The sequence below is a fragment of the Pan paniscus genome, chromosome 4 (assembly GCF_029289425.2).
Source record: "Pan paniscus chromosome 4, NHGRI_mPanPan1-v2.0_pri, whole genome shotgun sequence".
In the NCBI taxonomy this organism is placed as follows: Eukaryota; Metazoa; Chordata; class Mammalia; order Primates; family Hominidae; genus Pan; species Pan paniscus.
Genome location: NC_073253.2, coordinates 71,849,918 through 71,868,656, shown reverse-complemented (window position 1 = coordinate 71,868,656; position 18,739 = coordinate 71,849,918). Strand labels below are relative to the sequence as shown.

General features: G+C 38.9%; 1 protein-coding gene across 1 annotated transcript in view; it reads right to left on the bottom strand.

The window, feature by feature from the left end:
* Positions 1 to 5,357: 5,357 nt before the first annotated feature.
* The window catches only part of LIFR (LIF receptor subunit alpha), an 82,977-nt gene continuing 69,595 nt past the window's right edge, over positions 5,358 to 18,739 (bottom strand). Inside the window, exons 17-20 of the mRNA XM_034960150.4 lie at positions 16,237 to 16,398; positions 15,193 to 15,286; positions 12,975 to 13,053; positions 5,358 to 12,604 (exon numbers count right to left, since the gene is read on the bottom strand). Coding sequence (XP_034816041.1) covers positions 11,981 to 12,604; positions 12,975 to 13,053; positions 15,193 to 15,286; positions 16,237 to 16,398 — 959 coding nt within the window. The 3' untranslated portion in view covers positions 5,358 to 11,980. The remainder of the gene's footprint in view (positions 12,605 to 12,974; positions 13,054 to 15,192; positions 15,287 to 16,236; positions 16,399 to 18,739) is intronic.

The following is an 18,739-nucleotide window of genomic DNA, read 5'->3' as shown; positions in this document are numbered from 1 at the left end:
AAAATGGACTATGAGGCAGAGAGAGCTGTGGGAGGAGAGGGGTATGGGGCCGCAGGAGTCACAAGGCTCACTGCGTGGTGACTTCCGGCCCTGCCGGTAGCATTCCATGTTCTCACTGAACGTGGGGTTCAGAGAGCAACTGTGGGGGTTCGGAATGAAATGGGGGGCCCTGTCTAATACAGTGGAAAGTGGAACACGAGCCGATTGCTTGTCCAGGTCACATTCACACCACCTCAGAAATGAAAGAAGCCTGGGCGATCTCTGTTCCAGCTCCACACGGGGCTAGAGAGGTAAGAGGATGTGCCCAAGGCTGGGGGCCTTATCCATGTGACTGCCTCTGGCCTGGAAGCTGGGAGCCCTTGGGAGTGGGTTGGGAGGCTTTGGGGGTGGGGAATGGAGGGTGGGGAGCAGATGGCCTGCGGGCCCTCGCAAGGATTACTGTAGTTGCCCCCTCCAGGCACTCGCCCACACAAGGTCGGTTGACATTTCATTGACACTCACTGAGGACGAGCTATTCACAAACCAGCCCCTGGCCAAAGTGCCAGTGAGGATATAAAGGATAGAGAGGACTCAGCTCCCCCTGTCAAGGTGTCGCCTGGGCTGTGGTCTCACCTGAGGCTCACTTGCTCTTTGTTTCTTCAAAGCCAGGGGAGACTTTCTTTAGGCAGGGCCCAGTCCCTCTCATAAGAGGTCTCCTCAATAGGTCGCCCACCCAGGATCATCGCCTATTAACTCCAAGTCAACTGATAAGTAGCCTAATTGTGGGAGTGACAACACACCATTTCCACAGTTCCATGCAAGCATCTCGGGGGCCTTCGTAGAGTCCTGCCTACCACAACCCTGATCAACTCTAACTTTCAGTCTCTCCCACCTCCAGATGATACCTCCCCAAAAACCAAGTTCGTTTTCCTAAAATGCACCCTCTGTCCTGTGCCATCCCAACTAAAGGCTATGCTACGGTCAGCTGTGTCCCTAAACAATGAGTCAAACACACATAAGATAAGGGGAGTTCTGTTCTCAGAGAGCATAACCGTACTTAAAAATTCCTATTTATAGTTCCTGAAAATCCTGTGTTCCTGGGGTCCAGGGACCCTTTGCCATGACTAAGGACCTAGGCTGGGGTACAGTTGATGGTGTGGGTGCCCAGGGGGATTGAGGAAATTGTCAGGCAGCTGCCCTTTCCAGTGGCCACTCAGCATGACCCCAAGCAGCCCACAACTTAGAGGAAATAGCAGGGAATCCATGGAACTCTGCATCAGCATCTTTGGTAGCCAGTTACTTATAAAAGACAGTATTTTATGACACAGAAAAGTTGGTTTGGGTGTTTTTGTGTATAAGGTGCCAATGGCTTTTAGTATGAAATTCAGATGTCAAACTAATGCCAAACACTTTTGCTTGACTTTCAAAGTTATCCATTATTTAATGAAAAGTATGAATATAGAAAAATGTCCAGAATACAGAATAGTTCATCCATACATTGGGATTTCATATATCCATGAAAGAGTACCATATATGAAAAGATTTTCAAAATATGTGAAATAAAAATTCAAGTTCCAAAACAGAATCTACAATTCTTTTATATATGCACACATATACATATATATGAATAGACATGTACATATATACACACACATATTCACATAGGAAAATATTTCCGAAAGGATAAAAAGTAAAATGTTGAAAAGACCTAATGCTGCATAAAAAGATTGTGTGGGCCCAGCATGGTGGCTCACCCCTGTAATTCTAGTACTTTGGGACGCTGAGGCAGGCAGATCACGAGGTCAGGAGTTCGAGACCAGCCTGGCCAACATGGTGACACCCCATCTCTACTAAAAATACAAAAAATTAGCCGGGTTTGGTGGCATCAGTCTGTAGTCCCAGCTACTGGGGAGGCCAAGGCAGGAGAATCGCTTGAACTCTGGGAGGCGGAGGTTGCAGTGAGCCGAGATCACACCACTGCACTCCAGCCTGGGTGACACAGCGAGACTCTGTCTTGGAAAAAAAAAAAGATTGTGTGATTTCTTTTTCTTTTCCATTGATTTTCTAGTTTTTCTTCAGTGAGTATTTTTTGTTCTGTCTACTCAGGATATCACCTCTTTTGGAGGGACTCATCTTTCTCCAACTCTTGTGAAAATGTCCTTTGAATGAACCTATGTCCAGCCACAGGACTGAACCAGGAATGAGCACAACCAGAGTCCTCACAGTGAGCTGGCGAGGACTCCCCTGATGGCAAGGCCATAAGCTTGGAGGAGCCTGGACCATGGGCCCAGCTGCTTGAGGAGGTCTTGCTTGAGGGAAGAAAGTTTTGTGTGTAAGGAGATACGTGTTATTTCCGGGTGGAATAGGAGACTACAGTTGTGTGGCCTGAGGAACATGCCAGGGCTTACCTGCCCACAAACTAGATGCCTGAAATATCAAAGCAAAGACTATCTTCCAGAGAAGCAGATATGCAGTTTGGGGAAGAGGGACGGGGGCCAGAATGGATCACTTGGTCATGCAAGTTGTCCATACAAGTTGGAAGGATATGGAGAACCTGACCCACAGAAAATGAAAACAAGGTTCAAATTGGGGAGGAGATGGCAGAGGGCGGAGGTGACAGACAATGTGTAGAAGGACTCTAACCTGTTGTCACTTCGGATAAAGGCCATTTATCTCCCATCTGCTGTTGTCAAAGAGGTAAGAAGGTAAGAGTAAATTTCTGTCTAGGGAGAATAAGGTAATTGCACTCAACACATCTTAAGCATCTACTTACTACAAGGCAAGATGGCCCAAATCTGGGGAAGGAGCTGCTTTGAGCTACTACAGGGAGCCTCCCATCCTTGTCCTTAACCAGGGTTCCCTTGTCTTGCAGTCTGAGACTATCCCGCAAGGGATCACCCTCTGTAAAATAACATATTTCTAATAACCAGGGAAACACATTAAACCATGTTTTTCTCAAGGCGCATTTAAAGAATATTAATCAAGCACCTGAGATGTGGCAGATCCTGCACTAAGCTTCATGGATGTAAGAGCCCGAGACATTGTTCAATTCCCATTCCCAAATCAAGCGTTAGGATTGTGCTTGGTGCCGTGGGGACACACAGGCCTGGGAAGGCACAGGACTGAGGGCCTGGCGATGCTGGAAAAGGCTTCTCTGAGCCAGCAAGGCCTAAACTGGGCCCTGCAGATGGAAGAAGTCATCTAAGTGAAGCCCTTGTGTTCACTTTGTGGGGACAGATGCCATGGCTCCCCTGCAGGTCCTGTGCTGTGCAGCTTCTCTCTGTGTAAATGGGAGAGATGACCTAAGGAGCAGCTAAACAAGTGCAGAGGCATTTATACCTTTAAGGCCTTAGGTGTTCCTGTAGTTTCTGAAGAGGCATGGGTAACAAACATCCACTGCTGGGAACATGATGTACTCTGTCTAATCCTCCCCAGTCCTGCAAAGGTGGGCATGAAGAGCCACGTTTCAGAGACGAGGAAACGGGGAGAGGCTGAATAACTCTCCAAAGCTTATCCTGATAGTGAGTTGTGAAGCTGGGATGGGAGCCAGGCCTGTGAAGCCTCCCGCAAGGCAGCGGCTGACTCGGAAAAGGTGTGAACCCAGCCTCAGCCAACACAGGAAAGGAAAGGAGCGACAATGGTAATTGAGGAAATTAGAGTCTAGGTTCCATTCTGAAGGTGGCATGTTGCCTGCACTGGTAATTGGGCAATTTAGGACTAGGAGGGTACATCTGTGCAACACTCTGCTTCCTCAAGGCTTTCAGTCCCTGGCTCGCATCAATTCCAAGGATGGTGTAGGTGAGGGGAGTATGCAAGTGCCTCTAGAGCTGGAAGAGGCTCAGCCTCGAGCAGAGTTACGGCAGGCTGAGGGCAGGAAGGGGAATAAAGATTTGTTTGAGCTGAGGCTTGACATTCTTTCATAACTTTGGAAGGTTTGGAGACAGAGGTTCATACACTGGGATTGCATTCATTTTAATGTTGTTTCCACTTAAAAGGTTTTTTATTTTTTTATTTTTATTTTTAATTTTTTTTGGAGATGGAGTTCTGCTCTTGTTGCCCAGACTGGAGTGCAGTGGTGTGATCTCGGCTCACTGCAACCTGTACCTCCCAGATTCAAGCGATTCTCCTGCCTCAGCCTCCCGAGCAGCTGGGATTACATGCACGCACCAGCACGTCCGGCTAAGTTTTTGTATTTTTAGAGATGGGGGTTTCACCACGTTGGCCAAGCTGGTCTCGAACTCCTGACCTCGTGATCCACCCGCCTTGGCCTCCAAAAGTGCTAGGATTACAGGCGTGAGCCACTGCACCTGGCCATCACTTAACAGTCTTTCTCAAGGTCATCCTCAAAAGCTTTTCTTGTCTCTAATCTGAAACTAATCACCCAGGGATAAAATCATCTCCAATTTAAGCACAAATCAGTTCAAGGCATCTCTTGTTATTTCATCTTCCCTGGGACCAGCACAACGAATATTTTCAATTCAGTTTTATTGTTGATCACTCCAGGAGAAAGCTAGTAAGATCAAATTTATAAGCCACTCATAACAAGCTATTATTATAGTTCTTTTGTGAAGAACTTACTTGTAAGCTAACATTTTAGTTGACATTGAATACCTTTAAACATTTTTTTCATACATGTCTATTTTTTCTCCCAATAATCTCATCATTCTTCTCTGATCCTTTTTAAAAGTTCCCGGGGTTGAGGGTGCTATACATCTTGACTCAAGAACTCACCATCTGGGAAACAAGTTATGCATTGAGAATCCCCAAAGAACAGGCCATATGTATGAACTTCCTAGCACTTAAATACTAACATGCTTTTCACAATTGAGTTGGTCTGCAGTTTCTTCTGGTTAAATCCAGGCCCATTCATGTTTCAATCTGGCTAAGTCTAGGCTATACATATGACTAAGGACTTAATTTCTCCATTTAAGAACATCTATTTAAGATCACTTTATACTTTAAAATTACTGGTTTTGCTAAATCTGTGACTGTATTTCCTAATAGGTTGAAATAAAATTTTGATACATTCTCAGAATCTTCAGGAATGTTTAAGCTATTTTCAGAGGACATAAAGTAAAAACCATTACTTTAAAGACCAGTATTTATTATTTATATGCTAATGTTGGATTCCCACTATTTGATTATTTTGATGCTAACTTCTCAGGTAAACAATAATGACTTAATGGACAGATGGATGTTACACCAATGGCACAGCAATGTACTCAAATGTTAAAAATACATCCATAGCGCTATGTGATTGCTTTACAACCACTGTATTTCTTATGGGATAGAACAAAAAAATACAACAACAAAGCAGAGCCACTTCTCCTAAGTGTGTAACATGGGGAAAAACCCAATAATGCCCAAGTCTGTCAGTGTAAGATGTAAGAAAATATATTTATTTTTTCCATGACAATACTATGATAAAATTGTTAAATACATGCATGTTTTAAAAACAGACATAAGTAACATCTTTAGAGTTAACAGCCAAGCATACTAGTTTTACATTTATGGTGTTTTAGTAATAGATTATTTTCTATGTTTTTGCTATAATCATGTTTTCCAAAAGATACAGAAACTAAATTCTGAAATTATACAATGATATAAAGTGTCCAAATTTCCCATTCTAACAGCAATTTAATATCCAAATTTTCACAAGGCAGGAAATGCTTCAGTTATCATCTAAGTGGAGTTGTTTTATTCCATATTACTCTCAGAATTCTGTGAATCAGACTGAATCACACACATGTACTTCATCTATAGTTTTCTTCCTGTATAAGTGTATTGAAATGTTTCCTTATACGATTAAACATGATTTTAGGTACAGCACATCACAACTGTTTATTCACCTTAAAAAAATGTCTGTAGTGGTAACATTTCAAGAAATGAAAAAGGGAACAGTTTGGGATCCGCAGTTTCTCCCTATCTTCTTTCAGCTACATTTACAAGCATTTGACCAAACAAAAATTAGTAAACAGTTACTAGTATTTATAAAAAACTTAAAATATTTAACATATAATACTCACTTTAAAAAAACATTCATTCTACAAACCTTATAAAAGACAGAAACTTATATCTGTTCACAGTATGTGTATTTTGTAAACAGTAATTCACTATAATGCAATTTTGAAAGAAAAAAAAGGTAATTTCCTAGTGTTATAAGGACCTTGACTTATGGCCAGCTAATGAAAGAGAAGAAAACCTAACATTCTTATTAGGAAAGTTAAGTATTTTGAAATGATTTATTTTACCTTTCAACATACTTTTAAGATGGTACTATCTTAAATCTAGGATGTCTATCTATCCAGGCCAATCTTTTGCAAGCAATTCTGAATTTAAATGTATTTAAGAAAAAGCCGTGCTCTTTTTTGAGAAAATAACAGGATAAAACAAATGCCAGGAAGGGCATCAATCACATAATACCTACCCCTCCACAACAATGAAAGGTTTCTTTTTCGTGTTGTCTCCCGCTACTCACAATGTTATTCATATTTTTCCTAAATATTGTGTTGGAAGGAAAAATTAAATACAAGGAAACACTAGCTTATGATATATTAGACAATTTGGGGAAAAGCATTTGGAATCAAACTGGGAGAAGAATGTTTTACAAAAATTGTATGAAAACCATTATTCAGTGTTCTTTTCTATGAGCAATTGCAAAAACACTAATACTAATGTTAAACCTAACAGTTAACTTTTCCACATTATAAATGAAAATTGTATTACACCTAGAGATATTTTGATCTTTTATAATACACTACTGGAATGTTTAGGAAAATAGTTCGGAAGCTGAAAGTTACTCATTTAAAATGGAATAATTCTAAACGGAAGTACACTTTAAATGTATAAGGAAATTCAACAACTTAAGTGAGCCATTCAATCACGTGTGCAAAGTATTTTAGCCTTAAGGGCAACACATAGGATCTATGTTGTTAGCTTTTTTTTTTTTTTAAAGTTCTGATTGGCTACTGTAAAGGCAATCTTAGAAGATGCATGTAAATATAATATAAATCAACTTTCTTATCAATTAGACATTTTCCCCACTCACATCTCTTAGTTTTTAGGGTATTCAGTCCCAGCAACTAAAAAAAAAATGTAAATCATATTTTGTTTCTGGCTAATGTTCAATCAGTTTTTCTTTTATAAGAGCTTTTGATGTACTGTTTCTATGGTTCTTTAGGCACTTACACATAAAAACATTCAGAGGGTTTTCCCCTTAACACACAACTTTTAATTCTCATGAAAATGTTGCACAGTTAGAATTTGTCTTGCATAGGTAAATTCTGTTTATAACATGGACTCTGATAATCCAAATATTAACATTCCTAATATAGGGAAAAATAAGCACCATTCAGGGCTAAAAATAATAGAATCCTGTCATAACCCAATATCATAATTACAAGGATCTGGATATATTCTAGACCAAATCACACTCCCTGAAACATTACCATGTACAATAAAGCCTGAAATAGCCAACTAATTGAATGTTATTCTTAATCCTTTACACTGGCACTAAAAATAGTTCATCTGTAATAAACATGAATACGACCATGTAATAATTAACAGCACTAATTGAAAAGGAATAAAAAAATCTAACCACCATAGCAAAATAAGGGGTTTAAGTATTATTAATAGCCCTGGTACATAATCCATAAAGATAAAAATGAACCAAATTCAAGCCAAGTAATTTCCAATGATATTCTAAGGCTAAGTCTAAAAGATGAATGTTCTGTAACTTTGGCCATAAATCATTTTCTTCTATGAAAATTTTCTTCTAGAATAAATAAGATGGGCATGACAGCATGAAACTTCATTTCAGCAGGAAATAAAGACTTAAAATAAATGCTTTCAAGAAATAGTTTATCAAGAGAATGAGTTCTGAATCAGTTAACCTCACACACGGACACACTGTTGGGCAGAACACACGCTGGCTGGTACAAACATGCCCCAGTTGCACACCCATCAAAGAAGAATAAATTATGAACACTTAAAATTATGGAGAAATAAGATATCTAGTGATATACAGGCATGAGTCCTTCCTCAGTTTTCACTCAAACCGTGGAGTCACTTCCGAAGTAGATTTGAATCTTTGAGTCAATAGTCTCAGATCCACACAAGCTAGATTTTGGTGTGTATCACCCTTCAGGAAAATTCTGTTGAATCTGTGACACTCTGGGATAGGACTCAGTCAAGAAAATTAGTTACTGAGCTTTCACGATGTGCCTAGTCTTTGTAGCTAATAATCCCACATTTTACTCTGAGATGCCCAATTTTACACTTTCAAAATAAGAAAAAAGGCATTTCATAAAATGCACACAAATTTTAACATAATTCAAAATAGAGAATAGCAAAAATAACCTTAGAGCAAACAAAAAATTTTATTAGATTATATACCTGAGCAATAGAAAACTTCGAGATAACATTTTAAAAATATTGACACGTTAAGGAGTATTTTACTTTCAAAATACCATAAAATTGATTTTAAATTCCCTTTGGAAGAAAACATCCCCTAGTCTCCTTCACTAAATTACAAATAATTACCCAAATATAAAAAGGACTTGCAATGTTTGTTAAATATGGACGGCATGAAGACAATTAAGAAACTACAGGACTTATTTCCAACAAGAATACAATATGCATGAAGTTTTGAAAATGTGACTTTTTACCACAGTTTCTGAGAGTGTAATAGTACTAAATGTTCTAAATGTAATCTTTCAGATCCATGAGTGGTGAAAGTAATGCTGGTTTGGAAAATGAGGTTGATACTTCCTCTCTTAAGCTTCTCAGTGAATGGCTGCTTCTGTTTCTAAGCTGCAGGAACAAAGCACCTCTATCACATAAGCACATAAACACACAACTCAACTATCCAGATACTCAGGGCCACAATCTCAAATCTAGGGCTGTATAAATTCAACAAACTGATGACCTAGATTGCATACATGTGCTAATCTATGCAATATATGATTCACAAGGTTCATCTAATGTTAAAAGTCTAGCTAAGTCTTTAATAATTTAATATTAAATAAAATATTAATTATTTAAAATGGTCACTCATAAAAGAAATGTAGTCATAATAAGCCCCATAATGATCTCCATTCCTCGCAAGGGAAGCTTGATTTGAAACTGGCTTGTAAGTGAATTGACTTGTAAGAGAGGTAAAAATGTGTCTTACATGAATTACTATCCCACAGATATGATGGAACATAATGCTAGTTTGACAATTAGATTTTTCTAACCAATGACTGGGCTTTCACTGAGGAAAAGAGGGATTTCTCAATTATTTTCCCAGTCAGTAAGGGCTGGAGAGAACACATCTAGCCTCTGCTTCTAACTAGTCCTTAATTGTAGCTTCCAAGGGAGAAGCCACGAATCTAACTGGACAGAGCACAATCAGTATGAGACCACCTTGTAAATGCAAGTATGCAACCTTCATTGACAAACCGCACATTTACCAGTATCTCAGACAACTGAACATGTGACCAATCTCCTTCCAACTTCCCTCCCCTCTTCCCGTGTTGTTACTCTCCCTACACACACAGGTTCGGGGGAGTAGAGGTAATATCCTGGGATCTACACAAGGGTCTAGCTGTCTTGAATTCAATGAGGGAAAAGAAGGAAAACTGCTTTGGCCCCAGACATAAATCACATTCTTTTAAGCACACAGCAACTTATAAGGAGCTTGCCCAGACTTAATAGCGTTACTCTGCTTCTCATTAAGCTAGTGATCCTCGTGTAGGGGATCCAAAAGTAGGGGAAAGGTGAGTGATATTCTGCACTTTTTTCATACAGAAAAAAACAATGAAGTCTTGGATAGAAGAAAGGACTTAAGAGCCCCAGTGATATTCATCATTAACCAAACAAATGAGTCGTTATATAGGTTAGAAAGGGCCCTGGATCCAGATGGTCACAGTTGAAATGCATATATATTGACAGACAGAGATCAAACAATCTCTTCTGGCCTTTTCTCATTATCTCAGGTTACCGTCGTTTAGAGCAATAAACTTTTACTGTAGCCACACTTATCCTTGTCCTGGAGAGATAAAGTACGGGATTGATACATTTCAACAGGGAACAAGGCAGGAGTTGAGGGCAAGCAGACAATGCTAACAGCAAGCTTTGGCAGGGAGAGAAGGCAGCCCCAGGTCTGATGTCTGGGGTGGAAGCTAAGGGAAGGAGCCAAAGAGGATACAAAGGAAGACAAGAGAACACTATTTAGGGATGGCTCTGATTGGATATATTTTTCATTACTGAACATTTCTATGAACTATTATATAGTTTTAATATACTATGTATGTACAAAATGAATTGCATTTCATTCCAAATTTCCACAGATCATAAAGCTCAGAAATTTAGCTGAATCCTAGCAGTTAAAATCAGGATTCATACACAGAGAACCTAAATAGATTTTGTCACTTGTCACTCTGGCTTTTTTCCACAACATGGTTTTTAAAAAGATACAATATGAGCTTCAAAAAAAATTAATTGATCCATTATTTGCAAATACATTACAGAATCTCCGATGATAAAAAACAAACAAACAACCAAAAAAACAAAAAAGACATATCTTATTCAGACACTTAAAATTTTCAAGTACTTTTGCCTTAAATATGAAAAGGTAAAATACATAGGCAACCTGAGGGCAGGGAAAATACAAGATACACTTTTTAGTTTTTCCTTCTGCTTTTCCAAGAACCACAATCACTCCAGACATCGCTTATGAGAAACAAGGGTGGGCAGAGGATGCTGTGCTGAAGGCAATCAATTCTGCACAGCTCACCAAGCAATTGCTGCACCTGCAACACAGGTATGCCCATGGATTCAGATCAGTTTATGACAGTTACTAAGAAACAGCCCTTGGGTAACTGTTCCTGTAAGAAGCATTCTCTCTTTAGTTTTATATTTAAAAATGTGAGGATTGGATCAGATAATCTGGCATGATGAAAAGACTCATGAGTGGGAGGAACATCCACCAGAAGGTGTCAAAGATCACCACTGCCTGGGTAGCCAAGCTCAATGGCATGGTCTCCTCAGGAGGAACGAAATCCAATCAGAACTATATGGACAGCTAACGCTGCTAGATATTGCTTAGTAGTCATCTCACATAGTAAGTCACTGGAATTACATGCTTATGAATAATATTGAATTTGCTCATATAAAGCTGTCACTGTATCACAAAATAAAATGATTTTTAAAAATGTGGGTCTCTAGTCTTAGAAGTGTAAATTTTAAATATTAGGGCAACCAACTGAAATACTGGAAGCAAGCATAAAAGCTAAAAAATAATGAAACGGCTTGCAAAACCTATCACAGCAAGAAAACATGATTATGATTTGGGCTGGTCAGTGTCACACTTGTTTTCAAAGTTTGTACCCCTGAGACAACTGTTTGATAACCATTATACAGTAGGCACAGAAATCAGCATACTTTATCAAACAAAACACTAAATCGCTGTCACTACATTAAAAATTATATTAATTTTTGTGAATGCTGTGGATAGAGGAGAATAATCTTAGAAGTTTTAAAATCTGTGCTTGGTTTTCATCTAGAAAGGAGTAAACGTCAGGCAAATAAACATCACCTGTTACTTGGACATTTTCTCCCTGGCCTGCAAATCCACTTGCAATTCCACCAAGTATACATATGAGAAAACCACAAACAACAGAACAGAAAACAGTTGCGGCGGGATTTGTTTTACATGTACGTACAAGTAGGTATTAGCCTTGAAATGCTTCTTGAAGGTAGAGTACATGAGAATTCTTTGGCTTGATCACAAAGAGCTCCAAATCTTGAGTTTTGTGGATTGAGGATTCTGAGTCACTATACTTTGGCTTTTAGACTACATTAAAAGCACATGAACACTTTCAGTGTAACTTAACATGTAGTGAAGTTCACCTCCTAACAATACTTCACAGGATCCCTCCAAGAATGCCCAGTGCTGATGTAGCAACACTAGCAGTAAGAGCTTATTGAGATGGCTGACTGAAGTGACACGGTGACACTGTTAATCGTTTGGTTTGTTCTGAAAAAAGTTTGTAAAGGACCACCCTCCTCCATTAGATTTAGGAGAGTCTTCATCTTTAGGAGGAATCAAAAATTGTCGGGAATTAATGGAGCATGGACTTCCAAATGAGACAATCTCACTGTTGCTGTCTATGGATCTAGGAGAGTCTGGAGACACTAAATTCCATGTATTTACATTGGCCTGAGGTCTGTAACCCGCAGTTTTATCTAAGTCCTCTTCTGCAGCTATATCTTCCACAGTAGAATTAATGGGGAGGTGCATCTGTGGCTTATAGCCTGCCCCTCCTACAGGATCATTTTCTTGTTCTTCTTCTGGTTTTGCTTGAGGCTGATACATCGACTGAACATCAATGTAAATAACCTGTGCAGTCCCTCCAGCTTCATCTGCGGCTGGGTTTGGTATTTCTTCCTCAATGATGGGTGGACAATAGGACACAACCACATGGTTTTCAGGCTCTGCATCAGAGCGATCTTCAGGACGCTCAGCTACTGGGGAAATTATTTCTGTATCTTCTATTTTAGGAAATGCTGATCGAGTTTCCAGAACCTCAACATTATTTGGGGTACAAGGATTCATTTCCAATGTTTTAAGAGCACTGCTTCCCTAGAAATAAATTTAAAAACAGTGATTAAAAATAGCACTAAATGCCATTGCAATGCTCCTCCTATAAAAAGGGACACATTTTTCCCCAATCTGCTTGTAAACAGGTGTCTCTACTACTCTGTATTTCACACTACAGCACAGCCACTTTTTTCTTCCGTATCAGTATTTTCCTTGTTATTAATATTTGTGGGAGAAAAAAGAGCATGGTATAATTTAAAATTAATAATTTTAGAAACTGAGATGTTTTAAAGTATACAATTTTCCCAATACTTTTTAATTAAAATGACATTTGCATGTTAAAAACTTTTCACAAAAGATTAAAAAAAGAAGCCAGCACATCAAAGATAAATATAAGAAAATAAAAGATTACCTCACAGACACTCTTTTGAAACTGTAATGCTTTACAGTTTTCTGGATTTGGAATATCAGGGTAGAAGGTTTCTTTAATCCTTTAAATAAAAAATTATTACAGTAAATTTAATAGTTTTAAGATTATTAGATAATAAGTTAATAAATCATTAGGCTTATTTTGAAGTATTTATGAATCCTTTAATGCACATCTGAGATTAAAATGGAAGATCTTTAGTGTGATCATTCACTACAGCTGTCTATACAATGCACTGAGAGGTTCCAACTTGAAACCCATAAACAGAATTCCATTTCTGGAACTATAATACCCATGTATCTCATGAAAATGGAAAGCAAGTAATTAAAATTGTGGCTGTGCCATCTAGTCCAAAGGATCTGGACTATGTAAGAACAGCTGTGATCCCACGGCACTGCTTTACTGAGGTGGTTAAAAAGGTGGTCATAAAGGTGATAACTACATGTCATGAGTACACTGCAGGCTGTGCTAAGAAAAAGGCTATTAATCTTGACCAAAAACTAAATGCAGCCAAAAATGAGATTTGCCTTTACCGAGGTGGTCATAAAAGTGATAGCCACGTGTCACGAGTACACTGCAGGCTGTGCTAAGAAAAAGGCTATTAATCTTGACCGAAAACTAAACGCAACCAAAAATGAGATTTGCTCAGTGTCCTATCATATTTTTATATTTATAGCTACTAAAAAGAACTGTATTACTTGAAATTCCTATAGAAAAAATAACTTTGTTAATGTGAGTTTGAAACGCTGTAACTTCTAAACTCCCTTCTTATTTTGTCTTTTTTTTCTTTTTTTGGTACTTTAATAGTTGGTTTTTTTTTGTTATTTTTGGTTTTTTTGAGACAGAGTCTTGCACTGTTGCTAGGCTGGGGTGCAGTGGTGCAATCTTGACTCACTGCAACCTCCAACTCCCTGGTTCAAGTGATTCTCCTGCCTCAGCCTCCTAGCCTCCTAAGTAGCTGGGATTACAGGCACGTGCCACTATGCTCAGCTAATTTTTTGTATTTTTAGTAGAGACAGGGTTTCACCATGTTGGCCAGGATGGTCTCGATCTCCTGACCTTGTGATCTGCCTGCCTTGGCCTCCCAGAGTGTTGGGATTACAGGCGTGAGCCACTGCACCCGGCCTAATAGTTGTTTTAAAAATGTGACTTTTGGTAATGAGAATATGGTTAGACTATATTCTATAGACTATTCTATAGTTCTACAACTATAGACTATTCTATAGTTCTACAACTATTACTATTTTGATTTATAAGCCAGGATTGCTAAAATATGTTCTCCTGTCATAAATGATGGCATTTTTAAGGTCGGTGAGGACTGGTCTAAGCATGAATGCAGCCACTGGCTCCATACCCAGCCAGGACAGCTCTTGCCAGGTGACCATGCACATGGCCCTCTCTCCCACGGAGCCTCCGCTGACCTCACCTCATGTCACTCATTCCTGTTTCACCAGGCACACAGCTCCTCCCACTTTCTCTGAAGGTTTGACTCTTTCCAATTTCAGGGCCCTCAAAGAAATAATTATCTGTCTGTAACATTCTTTTCCCTCTCCTTACCCTTTGGAACTCTACCGCAGACCAGCCGTGACGGGCCATGGCCGACCAGCTCTCAGGACGTAGCCCCCTGCTGGTCTCCTCAGGGTACCTGGTTCAGTTTTCCTAGCACCCACTCATACTCTGCAAGCACACACTTCCTGGATGCCTATGGTTTACTGTCCCTCTTCCCACACTGTGCTCCAAGTCTATAAGAGCCATGGCTTGTTTTGTGCACCACGATATGATATCCCCCTTCACATGGAAGAGGTCATTCATATTTGTTGAATAAATGAGCAAATGATTAAAATGACCAGATTTTCTAAATAGGTCACCAGGGCAAGTGAGATCTTAATCATTAAATTATGCTTAATCTTGTAGATAGCTATTGCCATATTTCAGCCTATAAATATTTTTTATAATAGTAACTGCTATGACTTTAAATTATTAGGAAAAATAGTAGAAAAAATTTACACATTGACTCTATTAAGACCTTTAAATAATATGTCATGTTCTTAATATTAAATCCAACATTAATTCTAATTAAAACATTTTTTAACTAACTTATTACAACAAAAGATACACTTATTTAATACAGAAACTAATCTTACAAATCTTATAATCATGCCTTTAAGAAGAAAACAGCAAGAGTTAAATGCAGAACCATTACCATTCTCGTTTCCGATAGCAAAGGATACTTGTCACCACTCCAACAATGACAGCCACTGCCACTGGGATGAGAATGGCAATAATTAATCCCACAGCTGAAACGAGAGTATTGCAAATATTAAAATCGCCATTTTTAGTGTGAAGTACAGAATAGATGTATGTTAGAAGGTATTTAGGTTGGTAAATTATTTAGGAAAAAAACAAAATTAACTGCTGCAGGGACACTGAAAAACTATTAAAATCTAACTTTCAGGTATTGTGATAATTTTTATACAAATACTTAAACTCTTCCAAGTAGGGTTTCTCAATCTTGATACTTGTGACATTTTAGGCCAGACAGATCTTCACTAGAGGATCGGGGGAGACAGTCCTTGCACTACTGGAAGTTTAACAGCATCCATGGCCTCTCACCGCTAGATACCAGCAGTATCCCCCAGTTATGACAACCAAAAATGACACCAGACAGTGCCAAGTATCTCTTAGGTGACAAAATCACTCTCCGTTGAGAATCACTGCTTTATAGAACCATATCCTCATGGCTCTTTATATAAGAGCTGCGTGTGAACTCCAACTCAGGGGTAGAGAATAAGCCTATGATCGAAGTGAAGTTCTTTACCGCAGAAAGATAGTCAAGGCCATCACTCTTCTCTCAAATTTGAGTGTTGTGCTTTACAAAAAATTTTTTTAAGAATATCTCCTTCACTTTTCCCTAGATATGTTAGAAATCACATAACAGCTGGAGCAAAATATTTTTAAATGTCGACCGTTAGATAAATTCAATATGACTTTAGACCTCTAGACTTCAGATGTATCCCAAATTCATTAATTTCTTAGGTACTCATTTGGAAATAACTTCAAATAACTGACAAGAATAAACATGAAGTAATCTTACAGCTTTTTAACCCTTCCCTCTACCAGCCAAAAACTGCAACAAAATGTGCATGTTTTTTAGAAAGGGCGGGGAGGGGTTCCTACATAAACCAAGAATCACTGGAACACTACGCATGCAGGATGCAAAGCACCTCAACAGCAACCTGAAACTTACAATTTTCCTTTGTCACCACGTACATACTCTTCTCCGGGCCCACTCCACCATCTGTATAGGCTCGCAAGACCAGGTGGTAACTTGTTTTACCTTGAAGATCAGCAATTCTCAGTGTCTTCTGGGATATGTCAGTAATATTCTTAACTTTTATGTCAGAACGACCTATTTTTAAAATGAAGTATGTTAGCACTAATCTCTAACCCGTTTCAAATGCATGGTTACCCACACCTGTCTCACCAACTGCCCTTCTAAGTGGGTCTAGCTGCGGCCATCCCAGACAAGGACTCTGGAGCTGCCACTACCTTGTTCAAGCTCTACCCCCACGCCAGTCATTAGCTGTGTCATATGGGCCCGTTATTTAAACCACTCTCAAGTGGGGTTTTTCTGATGAAATAGAATATCATGACTTAAGCTGTTTGAAGTTTTCACACACATTCTGTAGCATAATGCCTGGCACACAGCAGGCAATCAATAATAGTCCCATTTCTGCTACTAAAAGCATGAAAACCACCACAACCAAAACCCACTTAGGCTGAGCCTTCCTATGAGTGAGAGTGAAAGATGGGATGAAGCAAACCTGCAGATCAATAGAGATGACTCCAAACCACTTAGAAAAAGGATCTGGCTAGCCATATGTAGAAAGCTGAAACTGGATCCCTTCCTTACATCTTATACAAAAATCAATTCAAGATGGATTAAAGATTTAAACGTTAGACCTAAAACCATAAAAACCCTAGAAGAAAACCTAGGCATTACCATTCAGGACATAGGCGTGGGCAAGGACTTCATGTCCAAAACACCAAAAGCAATGGCAACAAAAGCCAAAATTGACAAATGGGATCTAATTAAACTAAAGAGCTTCTGCACAGCAAAAGAAACTACCATCAGAGTGAATAGGCAACCTACAACATGGGAGAAAATTTTCGCAACCTACTCATCTGACAAAGGGCTAATATCCAGAATCTACAGTGAACTCAAACAAATTTACAAGAAAAAAACAAACAACCCCATCAAAAAGTGGGCGAAGGACATGAACAGGCACTTCTCAAAAGAAGACATTTATGCAGCCAAAAAACACATGAAAAAATGCTCATCATCACTGGCCATCAGAGAAATGCAAATCAAAACCACTATGAGATATCATCTCACACCAGTTAGAATGGCAATCATTCAAAAGTCAGGAAACAACAGGTGCTGGAGAGGATGTGGAGAAATAGGAACACTTTTACACTGTTGGTGGGACTGTAAACTAGTTCAACCATTGTGGAAGTCAGTGTGGCGATTCCTCAGGGATCTAGAACTAGAAATACCATTTGACCCAGCCATCCCATTACTGGGTATATACCCAAATGACTATAAATCATGCTGCTATAAAGACACATGCACACGTATGTTTATTGCGGCATTATTCACAATAGCAAAGACTTGGAACCAACCCAAATGTCCAACAATGATAGACTGGATTAAGAAAATGTGGCACATATACACCATGGAATACTATGCAGCCATAAAAAATGATGAGTTCATATCCTTTGTAGGGACATGGATGAAATTGGAAACCATCATTCTCAGTAAACTATCGCAAGAACAAAAAACCAAACACCGCATATTCTCACTCATAGGTGGGAATTGAACAATGAGATCACATGGACACAGGAAGGGGAATATCATACTCTGGGGACTGTGGTGGGGAGGGGGAGGGGGGAGGGATAGCATTGGGAGATATACCTAATGCTAGATGACGAGTTAGTGGGTGCAGCGCACCAGCATGGCACATGTATACATATGTAACTAACCTGCACAATGTGCACATGTACCCTAAAACTTAAAGTATAAAAAAAAAAAAAAAAAAATTGAAGGAAAAAAAGAAAAAGGATCAGTGTGATGGGGACTCTCAAATAAGACTAATGAGAAATCCTTTGGGTTATAACTTCAAAAGGAAGAGTGAGGAATCATTTGAACTACTATTTTATTTTTAAAAATTTAACCAGAATAATGCAGGATAACAGGTTAAAAAATTAAATAGTACTAAATGGTTACTAACAAAAAGTGACAGTTCTCTACCAGCTCCTCCCCTCGCCCCCTACAACCACTGTAAAAGCCATGTAATCAAGTTTCTTTGGGTATTTATCTCCATATTCCAAAGTAGCAAACTTAGAGAGATGTGACTTTTAACTATTAGACCTTATCTACACATACTTTATAAGGGCAGATAAAGATAGAGCTCTTTTATGCTACCATCACCCTTTCCCCCACCACATCATTCGTATAGAAACATCGGAACTTTTGATGAATTCAGTGTTTGGATTACTATGATTATATAAATATGGGTTACTGCTAAGACAAATTGCTTGGTGTCATCATGTTTCCTTTCTTGTTTTCCCATTGTTATAACTGCTTTTTCCCTCATTTGCTTGATTTTCTACATACCAGTCAATAATTCTTCCCATATCCTCCAATGTACACTCAGATTTTCCACGTGGTCAAACACAACAAAATCCCA